Source organism: Megalobrama amblycephala, linkage group LG21 (assembly GCF_018812025.1).
Source record: "Megalobrama amblycephala isolate DHTTF-2021 linkage group LG21, ASM1881202v1, whole genome shotgun sequence".
Taxonomy (NCBI): domain Eukaryota; kingdom Metazoa; phylum Chordata; class Actinopteri; order Cypriniformes; family Xenocyprididae; genus Megalobrama; species Megalobrama amblycephala.
Genome location: NC_063064.1, coordinates 23,152,613 through 23,167,176, shown reverse-complemented (window position 1 = coordinate 23,167,176; position 14,564 = coordinate 23,152,613). Strand labels below are relative to the sequence as shown.

Sequence of the window (14,564 nt, the reverse complement as noted above, 5' to 3'; positions counted from 1 at the left end):
TTAGAGTTTAGAAGAAGTTTAAAAAACACTTTACACAATAAGAACAATTTTTTAGACCATTGTAGGATAATGACTTGATTATTTTTAGTGAAGTTTGTCAATTTGCTAAATTTCACATAATTATATATTTTTTTCTAGAAATTGAACCTAATTCTACACAGTTTCAGTGAATTTGTAAATTAATAATTGTTTGTTTCAGTTTGAATGATCATGTGTTCACTAAAATACATGTAAATGATGAACTCTTGATTAGCAGCATTTATGGATCTAATTTTAAAAACAAAAAGTCAAAGTTTCTGTGATTCACTGAAATCTGACAAAGACTGAGCTTCAGAACAGAATCTGATGATCTCTAGTTTTAAAAGTTTTGAACTACAGCATCATTCAGACACAGGCATTGAGAATCAGCGCATGAATCTCAACAATGACAATCAAAAGCTTCATGCCGCAGTGCATGCTGGGAGTTTTGTATGCTGGCACCCAGCATGCATTGCAGCATTAAGCTTTTGATTGTCACCATTTCTGATGTGTGAATGATGCAGTACCTCTGAATGTGTCATGTGATGATGTCATAATCATCATGATTGTGTGATTCGCTGATCTCATCCTGTGTTTATAAATCACAGAGTCTTTCTTTGGTGTAAAATAGTTCCTATCAGATCACATCTAACAATCATTACAGGTAGTAAGTTAGTTTCACGTCATCTACTTACTGCTTAATTTAGTTCTTACAACATTGTGTGGAGCTGCTAGATGTTTATTAAGATTAAAAGTGGTTTATTTTGTTTAAAATCTGTATGAGGTGGTGAGAGGGTCTTTTACCCCACAGACACACGGAGCAAAACCAGCATGAGGCAGAAGACACACAGTAATGATACAAACACTTTAGCTAAAATAATGTTTTTAATAATGTCTAATTTAATACTTGTTTAAAACAGTCACTTTAGCAAAGTTTGTACTATTTTCTGTTTTTATTTTGATAAATAAAATAATTCATTTTTGTTCAATAAACATAAAATATGTTCATTTTAAAAATACAGAAACAACATTATTTTAAAAAAGTAAAGATTCTGAAAGCATTGAAGAAGATCACATAATAATTGAACCTCTGGTGCTCCTTATTTTTGAATCACACTCATCGTCCTCACGGTCAAAAGTGACCGGACACCTGTAACGTAACCTTATTTTTTCAGTAAAATCATTCTAATTCATTTTTGTTTAATAATATTTTTTCTTTTTGCATTTTGAGAGGGTTTTGTGCTAATAATTAATATTGATGCAGTAATTAATATCCATTTTCTCCATAGAAAATATGTATATTTTTCCAATTTCTGCAGTATTTCAGGTTAAAGGACTTTAACCAGTCCTTTAAAATCCAATTTTTTGAAGGCAGATTAGCGCCATCTGTTGAGAGTATAGAAAGAAAGCATGTAATATCATGGTGTAACCACTAGTTGCCTATATAGCTCTCTATAAAGCAGCTTGTGAATTGCCTAGTTGTTTTTAAACATAATTACATATTTTTATTAGGTGGAAGATTTAAATATATATAAGTATACTTTTTATCAAATTTTAGATATTTTTTTTTGTTAGAAATAGTGATTTGAAGTGTTAGTTTGTTGATTAGTTGATTCCAGTCAAACCTGAACATTGTGTTAGAAAGAGACACAAGGAAGCATTTTGTTGCTATTTTTTTTTATTCAGAATTTAATAATAATTATAAAAAAATGCTATTCATTCAGTCATAACGCTTTATGTAAACATTTTTCAATGAACATGACTACCCTAGTGAAAAAAGTATACTTTATTGTATTTTAAATATATTCCCTTTTTCTATAGTACATTGCAAATATACTAACAAAAAATGTACTATCTTTAAATATGTAAAAAGTATATTAGTATCATATTTTCACAATACAACTTTTAACACACTTTAAAATAATTGTACTTTAGTATATTTTCTAAAAATATATATTTTAGAAAAATAAACTGAACTTACACAAAGTATATTTTTTAAAAGTGTATTTAATTGCACTTTATAAAAATATATTTGAGGTATATTTTAACAGTGTGCTGAAAATGATCATTGTAACAATGCACTGAAAGTATATTTTAAAAATACATTATTTAATATCCTGAAGTTGTGGTGTATCTAAAGTTAAATTTGAGTATATTTTTTAAGTTTACTTATTCATCCTTGGAATTCATTATTTTACTTGTGCTTATTTATTTCAGTATGACGAATGCATTACAAGCCCATTTAATATATGCAGTGTAGCCTATACAATTTCCAAATATGAGTAAATATGTTTAATAAGTTTACACTGGCAGAATCATTTTACAATCGTACACACAAATCTATATTGAACAACACACCAGCAGCACAAGTAACATTACATGCGAAAAAAATATGTTTTATTTTTTATATTTTGAGGTAAGTTGTAGTCTACCAGTTAACAAACTTTTCTTTTTTTTTCTTTAACAAACGGAGAGCAACATTTCGGCTTGATATCTCCTTTTTAAGTTTGTGTGTGGTGGTTTATGGCACGTTTGTATGATTGGTCAAATCGGCCCGTATTTTGTACGATATTAATTCATAAAGTGTTGTATGCCTGACTATGTACCGAAAACAATATCGACATGCCATACTGATACAGTTCCCTGCTGCTAATTCTCATTTACTGTTCAAAAATAGTATTGGTTCAATATAGAATTCAGACAGACTATTGTAAACGTGAATAAATGGTGTGTTCAAGTCAGTGTCGGCGCTGTGGTGGGGCATTCGAGGGCCGTGCCCCCCCCTAGCAGTCATTGATGCCCCTCCTACCACAGGCCATGGCGTGGCCCAAAAAAAAAAAAAAAAACTTTTAGTTATTCTTTTAATATTAAATGTACAAACTGTTACTTAAATGAAATAAAATGAAATCAACGGGGAAAACATTAATTTTGGTTGTTCATGACATGTTACTAGGCTTGGTCATCATAGGTCAATGCTTATTGGTCGCTGAGTAAACTTGTTACATTTGATTTTCAGCACGCTGCGCGCATAATCCATTTCAGTTTTCTGTCTTTATCATAGACATTTAGCGCTAACTGTTAGCCTAATTATAGACAAAAAATGGATTTACGAAAATGGTTTAGACCTCCTCAGTCTCTTCCATCAGCAGACTCTGACACTCCGGCCACCACCACCAGTACCACGGTCTCTGAGAGCCAAGCTGGTCCTTCTGCTGATGCTAGCTCCGGACAATCGCCAATAGACTTAACTAGCGCAGCCATAGAGCAACAACAATCTACAAGCCCTCCAAGTCAGCGGACAGCGGTTGATGATCTCGGGACTGACAGTCCTGTCCAACTTGTGTTAAAACAGTATCCTGTAACTGTTTACAGTGGTAAGGGGCGATCATTCGTTGATAAATGTTTTCACAACAGAGAGTGGTTGGAGTACAGTGTCAGGGCCGGCGCAGCATTTTGTTTTTGCTGTCGGATGTTCAGCTTTACTAGAAAATCTGGAACATTGGATGCCTTTGTGAGTGTGGGCTATCGTAAGTGGAAACACGCTAAGGCCAAAGACCATGGATTTCATAAACATGAAACTTCGAAGGACCACATGTCTTGCTATGCAATGTGGAAGGAGAGGGAGATGCATCGCAATACGGGGAATAAGGTATCAACCCTTGTCAATGCAGATCAACTACGGAAAAACCGGTATTATGTGTCCTCACTAATAGATGTTGTTGGGTTCTTGGTTGAAAACCAGTTGCCACTACGGGGGAAGGTTGACGCTTTTGATGACATGTCGGAGGGGGGGTCTGTACTTTTTTTTTCCATGCTTTATTACACCATCCAAAAGGATCCTGAATTGGCCAATGTGGTGAAGGCAATCCCTCGCAATGCCACTTACACCTGTCATGATATGCAAAATGAACTTATAGAAACACTCAGTAATGTGGTGACAGAGGCTATAGTGGAGGAACTTGGTGACTCCTATTACACTTTGAAAGTTGATGGGATGCGTGACCCCACAGGATGTGAAAATATATCAATTGAGTCTTACGAAGTTATAGAGCGTCTACTGTGCATCGCTACAGCTCAGAAAGGTGACGCACAGACATTAACTGACACCGTTCTGACTGAGCTTAACAAGGTTGGCTTGGATAGCTCAAAAATTCTGAGTCAGAGCTGCGCTTATGTCAGGGAAACGTGGTGGTGTACAGAAAATTCTACAGGACAGACTTGGACGTGAGATACCATATGTGCACTTCCTCAGGCATCAGTTGCATTTGGTTGTGGTTCAATCCATCTCTGCAGAGGCCGCACTTTTGGAGTTTTTTGAGGTGTGCGATTCCCTCTACAAGTTCTGCAGAAAGCCAACGGTTGTTATGCATTATAAAGGTGCGCATCTTAAATGTCTTCTGGAGCAAAGATGGACAGGGGATCTTGCCACTGTCTCAGTCATTCTTAAGTCATGTAATGACATAAAATTGATTCTGACCGATGCTGACACTGTGCTGAACTATGGCGCAGAGACGAGAATGGAAGTTACAGGCCTGCTGCGTGAGGTATCTGAGCCAAGTTTCATGTTCCTTGCCAACTTAAAGGGATAGTTCACCCAAAAATGAAAAATTTATGTTTATCTGCTTACCCCCAGTGCATCCAAGATGTAGGTGACGTTGTTTCTTCAGTAGAACACAAATGATGATTTTAACTCCAACCGCTGCCGTCTGTCAGTCAAATAATGGGAGTGAATGGGAACTCGAACAATAAGGGTCGAAAAAGCTTGCATAGACAAATCCAAATTAAACCCTGCGGCTCGTGATGACACATTGATGTCCTGAGACACGAAACGATTGGTTTGTGCGAGAAACCGAACAGTATTTTTACCTCTAAAACACCTCTATGTCCAACTGCGTTCAGCATTCGCTTAGTGAGGTCTGATCGCGCTCTGACAACGGCAGTGATGTCTCGCTCTCATTGAAGTATAAGCGCGAGACATCACTGCCAATGTCAGAGCGCGATCAGACCTCATATTTTTGGGTGAACTATCCCTTTAACCCACAGAGTCCTTTCTCTATTGGACCCACCGAACTAGCTTCTCCAGAGAGAGGACCCTGACTTATTGACAGGTTTAAGTGTTGTGGTGAGTGCAACAGCATGTGTTAAAAAACTCTGTTGTGATGAAGAGTTTAAGCAGATGCTGGATACTGCCACGCCCATCAGCGAGTCACTGAGACCCGGGCCCAAACGGAGACGCATAGAGAGCACATGGATGGATGGTTACATCGTTACAGGGCCTACAGGAGGACACAGAGGTAATGATGATGGGGAAACTGAACTTCAAAGATTGTACTACAACATAATTGATTCGGTGGTTGGGGAACTGTAGCGTAGATTCAGCGAGCGCAACTCATAACTGGCAAGTGCACTTGCAGAACTAAATCCAGAGGCCGATAATTTCCTTGATGTGAAAGCTATGAAGCATATTCTCGACCTGTCACAATCGATTATGATTGACGCTGAGTTAGAAGTTTCTAAAGAGTTTTTAATGTCACAAAAGCAAGCAATGCAGAGAGACTGGACCATACAGCACATCATCTCAACGTACCAAAACCATCTGATTGCCATGCCCAGTGTGCTGACTGCTTTCAAACATGCATTAACATTTGGCGCATCCACAGCAATGTGTGAGAATTCATTCTCCACTCTGAAAAATATTTTTTTTCGGAACACAGACGCACAATGCTACACGAGAGAAAGGCCAGGTTGGTGCAGCTTGCATTCGAGAAAGACTTGACACGCAAATGCACAAGCGAATGGAAGGACACAGTACTTAGACGGTTCAGCAGCAACACTCGTTGCCTGCAACTTTTCAGAGAGTCGTTTGTTCATTTCACTTATTAAAGCCAGCCCTGGCTTTGATGATAAGGCCTACTAAGCAGTAGGATTGTTGATGAATGTTTGCTGGGTCTACGTGTTTTATACTTAGCTGCCTGTAAGATATGCTTATGTAATTTCTGCCTGGTGCGTGGCTTGTCCAATTGGCTACTTGCTGCCCGAATGTGTGCCTCAGTTATGTCAGCGGTCCTGTCCTGTTACTTATATGTTGTCCAGGGGTGTTTTTGATGATGGTGGAGGCTGGTGTTGTCTAATGTTTATAACCAGTGGTAAGCCTACTTAATGGTTTTCTAGAAGTGCATAAACTGTTGAGAGGTGGATGAACTATTTCTGACATGTCAGAGATGGGTAAACTGCATTTATTTGCATATAGCTTCCACGACAGCCCTACGCTGTGTGTGACTGAGCTGGATCTCGAGTAGAGAGAGGGCATAACTTTACCCCACCCCTTTCTGCCTTTTAATGTGACTCCACTCCAAATGGTGTCTTCATTTTGTTTATTAAACGCAACATTTTTCATTTCAAAAGCATTTCTAAATTCAGTTCATATTAAATTTCAAGCCAAAATAACGAAATTTTGCAAAAAAAATATCGCAAAAGTTTTGCGCAAATCTGTAATGGAAACACGGCTACATGATATAGAAATTAACAACAACAAGAATAAACGAAACGCGCAAATAATTAATAATAATAATAATAATAATAATAAAAAAACGTGTTTCTCTTTTTTATTGCATTTCTGCTGTGTTGGACTATGATGTCGCCACTGCATAAAAAAATATATTTCTCAAACAGCAGTGCCCCCCCACCGATGACCAGTAGCCCCTCCATTGTCAGGCTTTTCGATTTACAGCGAAGTAAGCTGATTCCCAGCAAAAAATGCGATAGCATCATAATATAAAAAAGTAATATGTAACAATAAAGTTTACAATAGCTTCATAAATTAATTAAAAAACATAAAAAAGCAACATACAACCATTGCACATTCTTTGCTCTACATTCTCAAAAAGTAGAAGTGTTGTTATTTTGTGTAATTAATTTAGAGAAGGCACACCGCCATCATACTCTGACAAAGGTGACTTGAACACACCTACTGTTGTACACACGACTTCCCACCTCGTAAATACAAACTTCCCAGGAGGACTTGAACGCACCAAAAGAGATGAACATGCTGTCTGACCTTCTATCTCTGGTATATTCTGTTAACAGATGCTGTTCTTCATGAGTTTCTGTGGTCACTGCCTCTGTGTAAGTGGCCATCAGACACAATAATGAGAAGCTCATCAGAAATTGAAAGTGAAACACTTTCTTCAGCTCATACTCATTGATCCCGTTCACTGCCATTATAAAGCTCAGATGTGCCATGATATTTATTAATATAACTCAGATTGTGTTCATCAGAAAGAAGAAAGTCACCTAGGATGGCTTGAGGGTGAGTAAAGCTTGGGCTAATTTTCATTTCAAAGTGAACTAATCCTTTAATCACATTTATTTATCCTCAGACGCAGTAGTGAGTCTCTTCTGTGGATCATCTGATGGTCACTGATCCTCTCACGACCATTTCACAGATTTAAACTGATCCATTAGGGACGTTTGGTGATTGATCTCTATCTACTCTGTAAGGAGGAACCAGAAGAGGAAACAATCAGTGTTCAGTGGAACAAACTGCAAATTATAGTTAATATATATCAATGACTTGAATGTTTTCTGAGTAAAAAGAAGTTACATTAAATTCCTGTAATCATAATAATTACCGAATTTACATCATCTTGCAGAGATACTTCTCAAACATTATTTATTTTAAATATAATACATTTAAAACATGATTGACATTCATATGTTTGTCTGTGTTGGTGTGACTGCAGAAGGACCTGCGACTCCTATTGAGTCACTGTAAAGGAGAAACACATTCTAATAAGTGTACGGCGTATGGAATAAACCACAGTGAGCAAATACAAATCTTAAACTTCCACTAGTTAAAGCCATTTGTCCTCTAGTTTAAACATGTTTGCAGGGCTCTTAGTAAATCACTGAAAGTAAAGTGAGTGTAAAGTAGTGTGACGTGTTTCAAGTAAAAGTAAAAACACTCTAGAGACAGAGACGTTTCTCATATGAACGGCTGGACGGCTATGTGCTAAAGCTGAACACACTGATTTTTAGCAGGAGTGCAGCGTTTTCCTACAATCTGAACAAGTCTATTTTCAAACTGAAATGACTGACTACTGACACAGTTAATAAAGCAGGTGTTGTTGAATAAAGCTTTACATTTTGTTCTCTCACAAAACCTTTGTTGCAATAAAGCTTAATGATAATTTCCTATCACAGATATTTGAAAGGTTTGTTCACCTATCAGAGGTGAATGAAGATCTTTAATATCACAGTGATGTTTCCTCACCTCAGGTCACAGTTTGAGTCTCGTAGCATGTCACAGAGCTGCTGTGAATCTCTTATCATATTCTGTCTCAGATCAAGCTCTTTTAAAAACTGCAGTGCTTTTGAGGTTAGTCAAAGACCGAGTTAAAGAAGAAACATCTGTAATGCCACAGTGCTGTAGACTAGACACAAACAGAGGAAAAGAGATGATCTTACAAACAAATCATTATGGGAAGAATGAATTTTACAAAAATATAATGTGAACTCAGACTCTTTATGAGATATTTAGTATAAAGTGTTTATTTTAAACTGATAAAGGCCTGGTTTCACAGACAGGGCTTAGGCTAAGCCAGGATTAGGCCTTATTTCATTTAGGGTATTTAAGTAGCTTTAATAAACATACCCTAGAAAAAACATTTTTGGTGTGCATCTTGAGACAAAACAATGACAATGACATATTTTAAGATATATCAGTACAAGTTGCTTTCAGTTAAAACAGTTCAAACATGCATTTTAGTCTAGGACTAATTTAAACCATGTCTGTGAAAGTGATTTTCATCATTTTGATTCTTGTATGTGAATGTTACTGACCTCAATTTCTCCAGTTTACAGTGTGAATCCTTCAGTATGTCACTTAGGTGCTTCACTCCTGTGTTTTTTATTATATTCCTGCTCAAGTCCAGCTCTCTCAGGTGTGATGGGTTTGATTTCAGAGCTGAAGTCAGGATGAGACTCTGTTTCTCTGTAATACTGCATCTGCTCAGACTGAAGACAAAGAGAAAATGACTTAAATCCATGTTCAGTTCATGTGTGAGTTAAATGAATCATGAATAAATGCCATACAGTCACTAATACATCAGCAAAATCATGGAAACTTCATGATATGAACAAACCAAGACAGAAGCATTTGAGGACACTAGTTACAATCCAAGTCTGGATCCGTCCTCACTCCACAAATAAGTGAATTTATCACTGTAGATTAATAAATAGGATCAATATAGAAACAATATCAAAGTATACATTTAAATGGACAGATTTCACATTGATTTCACAGATTCACATTGATTTCACAGATTTCACATGAACTGTGAAAGTTTTCACAGATCACAATAGTGATGTTACTGACCATGGGAAAGGTCAGCTGACCAAAACTGACCTTTGAAAGTTTTCACAGATCAGAATAGTGATGTTACTGACCATGGGATGAGTTAGCTCACCCGTACTGAACTGTGAAAGTTTTCACAGATCAGAATAGTGATGTTAGTGACCCTGGGATGGGTCAGCTGACCAAAACTCAACTGTGAAAGTTTCCACAGATCAGAATAGCAATGTTACTGACCCTGGGATGGGTCAGCTCACCCATACTGACCTGTGAAAGTTTTCACACATCAGAAAAGTGATGTTAGTGACCCTGGGATGGGTCAGCTGACCCGTACTGAACTGTGAAAGTTTTCACAGATCAGAATAGTGATGTACATGACCCAGGGAAGGGACAGCTTACCAAAACTGACTTGTGAAAGTTTTCACAGATTAACCATTAGCTGACCCGTACTGAACTGTGAAAGTTTTCACAGATCCAAAATAGTGATATTAGTGACCTTTCTTTACTGCGGTCGGGAAAACAGGGTGTACTGCATTTCTCTAGTGGAAATTCAAAGACAGTTTTACTTATAAACATGAAAAAGGATGCACAGTAACATCATAGTGCAATGCAAGCTATGTTTACCTGCAACAAAACTTCTATCGGCTTCAAAGGATTCAACATCCAATCTGAAAAAGCATCTTGAGGTAGGCCTAAGCTGTTCTTGGTCTTTGAAAATATTATTTTCCTTATTTACTCCTTATTTTCCTATTTACTCATACGTTGAGCTTTGTATGGTTATCAATAAGAATTTATAACAATTTATTAGGTCTTTGAAAAATAACACGAAATCCTCATAGAATTAACATCCACTTAAATAATGTTTTATAAAGCCAATTTCTTGGTGTACTTTACAGACAAATTTTAAATCTTAATAATTCAATTCATTCCAAATGTTTAGGTAACGTTATATATGGCACGTACGCGAGTTCATGATCAAAAATAGAGATGCAGTAGTCCACTGGTCATAAATCCAAAGGTTTTTAGTTTTATTTTGATCTTTATTCCGGGCTTGCAAACAAACAGCTTTGTAATAATTTCACAAAATTTCAGGAAATATTTACTAAGCCTGTCAACAGGACGTTAACAGGCACGCGCTGAACACGGACACGAAGAGGAGAACAGACGCGCCAGCAGAGAAAATACTGTACCAGCACAAGCTCACTGCTCACGAAATGTGACCCGTCACGGAATCCAGGGACACAAGTCGGCAGCACAACTCTCGAGCAAAATGAGAAAGAAGCATTTTTTTTCAAAATTGGTGATTTTCGTTTTTTTGCAGAATCTGTTAGTTGAGATCATGAAGAAGCCTTTCCGTGTTTGAGATAGCAGTATTGGTATATTTAAAAGCGTACATTTTGAGGTCGAAATCGGCTTGTTTTTCGGAGATTCTAGCACGCAGTAGGGGCGTGTCATTGTCTGTGTGTATTTCCATACTGGGAAGCGTGGCTACTTATTATGCAGCGCTCTGGCCGGCTCTAGCTGATATCAAAATTCAATGAAGAACCGTGGCCGTTACACCGAAAATGTTTTGAAGTACTTCTTCGACAAGCCGGATGCTTATGAACAAGCGCTCACTGATTCTGAAGACGATCTGAGCGACGATGAAGGCGGCATAATAAGACATTACCTCTCTGGAGTCGGGTAACGCGCCGGCGCGTTTTGCAGGTTTTTTTTCACACTGCAGCAAAACAGACTTAAAATACTCCATCATATTTTGTCATAGAGACATAAGTAATATATATCAATTGAAACTATAGAATGTCTTCTTTTATTTGTGTACACTCAGAGTAAAAAACAAAATGTTGTGCTTTTTGAAAAATAAAGAAAACTAACATGATGCGTGATCTCTCATCTCCCTCTGAACGAAGTCCAATCTGATAGTTCTCAGAAAATGAACTGTAACTTAGTGAATACTAATCATAAAAAAATGATACTTATGTCTGAAAAAACATTGAAATGTCAAGTTTTAAAATGTGTAAGTCAAATCGAAAACAAACCTTCTGTGTTTATGTAATCTGTATGAAAAGAGAGCCATGTCAGAAGTCTGTGATTCAGCTCATTATCCGCTAATGCGGCCACGCCCACGGAGCCAGCGCTATTCAGACGCAAATTCAGTCAATACATGCATTCATCGCCTCAATCGTGTATTTATTGTCTTGAAAAGTGTTTTGAATAGCCATAGTTAGCGATCTCTGGCCTCTGTTAGTCCAGTTATTTCCTGGATTGCCTATTCTTCTTTAACAGGCTTCTCAGGTGAGAACATTTCATTTCATGATTAGTGACCAAAATGATCACGGTTATCACAGAATCCTGTTCAAAAAGTCAATTCACCAAGTTTTATGTGGAAAACCAGCAAATAAAAAATAAAATTAGCATCAATATGTACTTTTTCTTTACATAAACATTAAAATAATAACATTAAAAATGATGGGCAGATTTTAAAGGAGTGTCTTGCAACATGTTATCTACAATGCACAAGTTCAAATAGAGTTTTGACAAAAAAAGTCACATATTTCAGCCTCTAAATGCCTCTAATATCAAAGAGCTACACATTTTTTGAACAAATAAACAACAAATAAATTTGCTTTAAAAAAAATCTGCAACCAGTATCAGAATCAGCCAATTTGCTTCTGTTGGCCATGAAAAATCAAAATAGGTGCATCACTAATAAGAATTAAAAAAAAAAAAAATCAATGAAGGATTATTTTTAAAAAAAATCCAATAGTTTTTTTTTTCTTTGCTGTTTGTTGTTTATATGGTTAATATTAATGCAGCTATCAGTGCACTAAGGTTAAATATTAGTATAAACATATTTATACTAGGGATAGTTCACACAAAATGATCATATTTTTTTCCAAACCTGTAAAATGTGGTGGTGGAGAGATGCAAAACACTGTTGAGAAACCGTAGGTGAGACAGCTTTGAATATAGGCCTTCTCTCGAGATTATTGGGTAGATCATTTCATTTAATTTTCTTTATAGGCATTCTAATTGTTTCAAACAAAGTTTGTTAAACAATTTAAACCACTGTGTCTCAACTCTATACACCTATAAAACAACCTATATTATTAACAATATTTTATTGTTATTTAATATTTTGTAATCCTTCTGATGCACATCTTTACAAATATAAAAATATAATTTAGGAATGATATATCAATAGTAATTATATATGGACGTGATGTTAAAAGAAACAAATATTTTCTTAATATTTTCTTGTTTATCAAGATATTGACATTCTTTACCAACACATAAGGTTATGTCTAACAAACTGCAGATATATATTTTGTAACTGATGTTAAAAATAGAATTTAGTGGAAAACCAAATCCTGGTGGTTAGAGGTCATTTTTAATTACAGGTTGTAAACTTAAAACAGAACATCAAGTTAATATGGTTCTTTGTGTTTAGTATTTCAAAGTATTCCTAAGTATTTAGATTAAGTTACTAAACTTGAGTAATGTAACGAAATATGTTACAGATTACTTTTTAAAGCATGTATTTTGTAATCCTGTAGTGAAATAGATTCTAAAAGTAACCTTGCCATCCCTGCATGTACATGTATCACAAAGTTTCAAATGCTTTAACGTTTAATGCTCTTTCTACTGATACATATAACAAGCCATTAACTAATAGTATTTCTGAATCTTCAGATGGAGAAACAGCAGAAAGTGCAGCACTATAAATTATGTGACTTGAGTCCAGTTGTCTTAAACTAAACACTGAACTTTAATCTCACTGTAACTTCTGTACAATATAATGATACTAACTCTAGTTTCTCCAGCTTGCATTGTGGGTTCATCAGTAGATCACTGAGGTTTTTCACTCCTGAGTCTCCTAGTTTATTGCTGCTCAGTTTCAGCTCTCTCAGGTGTGATGGGTTTGATTTCAGAGCTGAAGATAGAATAGAACAACCTTTATCTCTCATTTCACAGTCACTTAACCTAAATTAGCAGGGAGAGAGAGAGAGCAGAAAATAAGAGAATTAGAATTTTTACACTGCTTTATTAACACACTCTTTTACAATTTTAACTTTTTTTAATTAAAAATCCTTTACAAATCCTTTAAAAAATTGAAATTATATATATACATACACACACACACACATAGATATATACACACACTACCAGTCAAAAGTTTGGAAATATTACTATTTTTCATGTTTTTGAACGAAGTCTCTTATGCTCATTAAGGCTGCATTTATTTCATAATAAATACAGAAAAACCAAAAATATTGTGAAATATTATTACAATTTAAAATTATATTTTTCTATTTTAATATAATTAGGGCCCAAGCACCGATGGTGTGAGGACCCTATTGGAATTGCTCAGCCAATTATTCTTCTTCTCCAAAATGAATCGCATTTTTGAGGGCCTAAACGTTCTCAAAAACTCATGAAACTTTGCACACGTGTCAGAAGTGGTGAAAATTTACATCTGATATGGGTTTCAGAATTAGGTGTGGCAAAATGGCTCGATAGCGCCACCTACAAAATTTCAATTAAGCGCCCTTCGTGCTACGTTTCACGTACAGTTATGAAATTCGGTAGACAGATGTAACAGCCCAATACCTACAAAAAAGCCCCTGGGTGCAAAGTTTGTAAACCCAACAGGAAGTGAGATATTTTGAATTTTCTCTACAAAATTTTGGCAGTTTTTGCCATTTCCACATGTTGTACTTTAACGAAATCCTCCTAGAGCTTTAATCAGATCAACATCATATTTGGTCAGTCTAATCTAAAGGCCTTTGAGACGTTAAATTGCGAAGATCTAGAGTTTTCGCTGAAGGGCGTGTTCGTGGCGACCTGGCAAAGTTCGATGTTTCGCCATGAAACAGGAAGTTGTTGTAACTCCGGCATACAATGTCTGATCTGCCCCAAACTTAACATGTTTTATTAGAGTCCTGACCTGAAGACATCTATATGACAATATTCAGTAACAGTCATAGCGCCACCTGGGGGCAACAGGAAATGACATGTTTTACACTGTGATTAACTCCTCATAGAGATTAAACCAGATCAACATCATATATGGCCAGTCTAATCTTAAGGCCTTTGAGATGTTAAATTGCAAAGATCTTGAGTTTTCGATGAAGGGCGTGTCCGTGGTGACCGAAAAAGTCTGATGTTTTGCCATGTAAGGTGAATCACTTTT

General features: G+C 36.2%; 1 protein-coding gene across 3 annotated transcripts in view; it reads right to left on the bottom strand.

Moving 5' to 3' along the window:
- Positions 1-6,377: 6,377 nt before the first annotated feature.
- The window catches only part of LOC125256206 (NACHT, LRR and PYD domains-containing protein 3-like), a 128,698-nt gene continuing 120,511 nt past the window's right edge, over positions 6,378-14,564 (bottom strand). For 2 of the 3 annotated variants that reach the window (XM_048171968.1, XM_048171969.1), the window contains exons 14-17: positions 13,181-13,354; positions 8,860-9,033; positions 8,291-8,450; positions 6,378-7,511 (exon numbers count right to left, since the gene is read on the bottom strand). In XM_048171968.1, coding sequence (XP_048027925.1) covers positions 8,363-8,450; positions 8,860-9,033; positions 13,181-13,354 — 436 coding nt within the window. In that variant the 3' untranslated portion in view covers positions 6,378-7,511; positions 8,291-8,362. Of the gene's footprint in view, positions 7,512-8,290; positions 8,451-8,859; positions 9,034-13,180; positions 13,355-14,564 lie in introns of those variants that run through there. The other variant, XM_048171970.1, reaches the window with a different exon arrangement.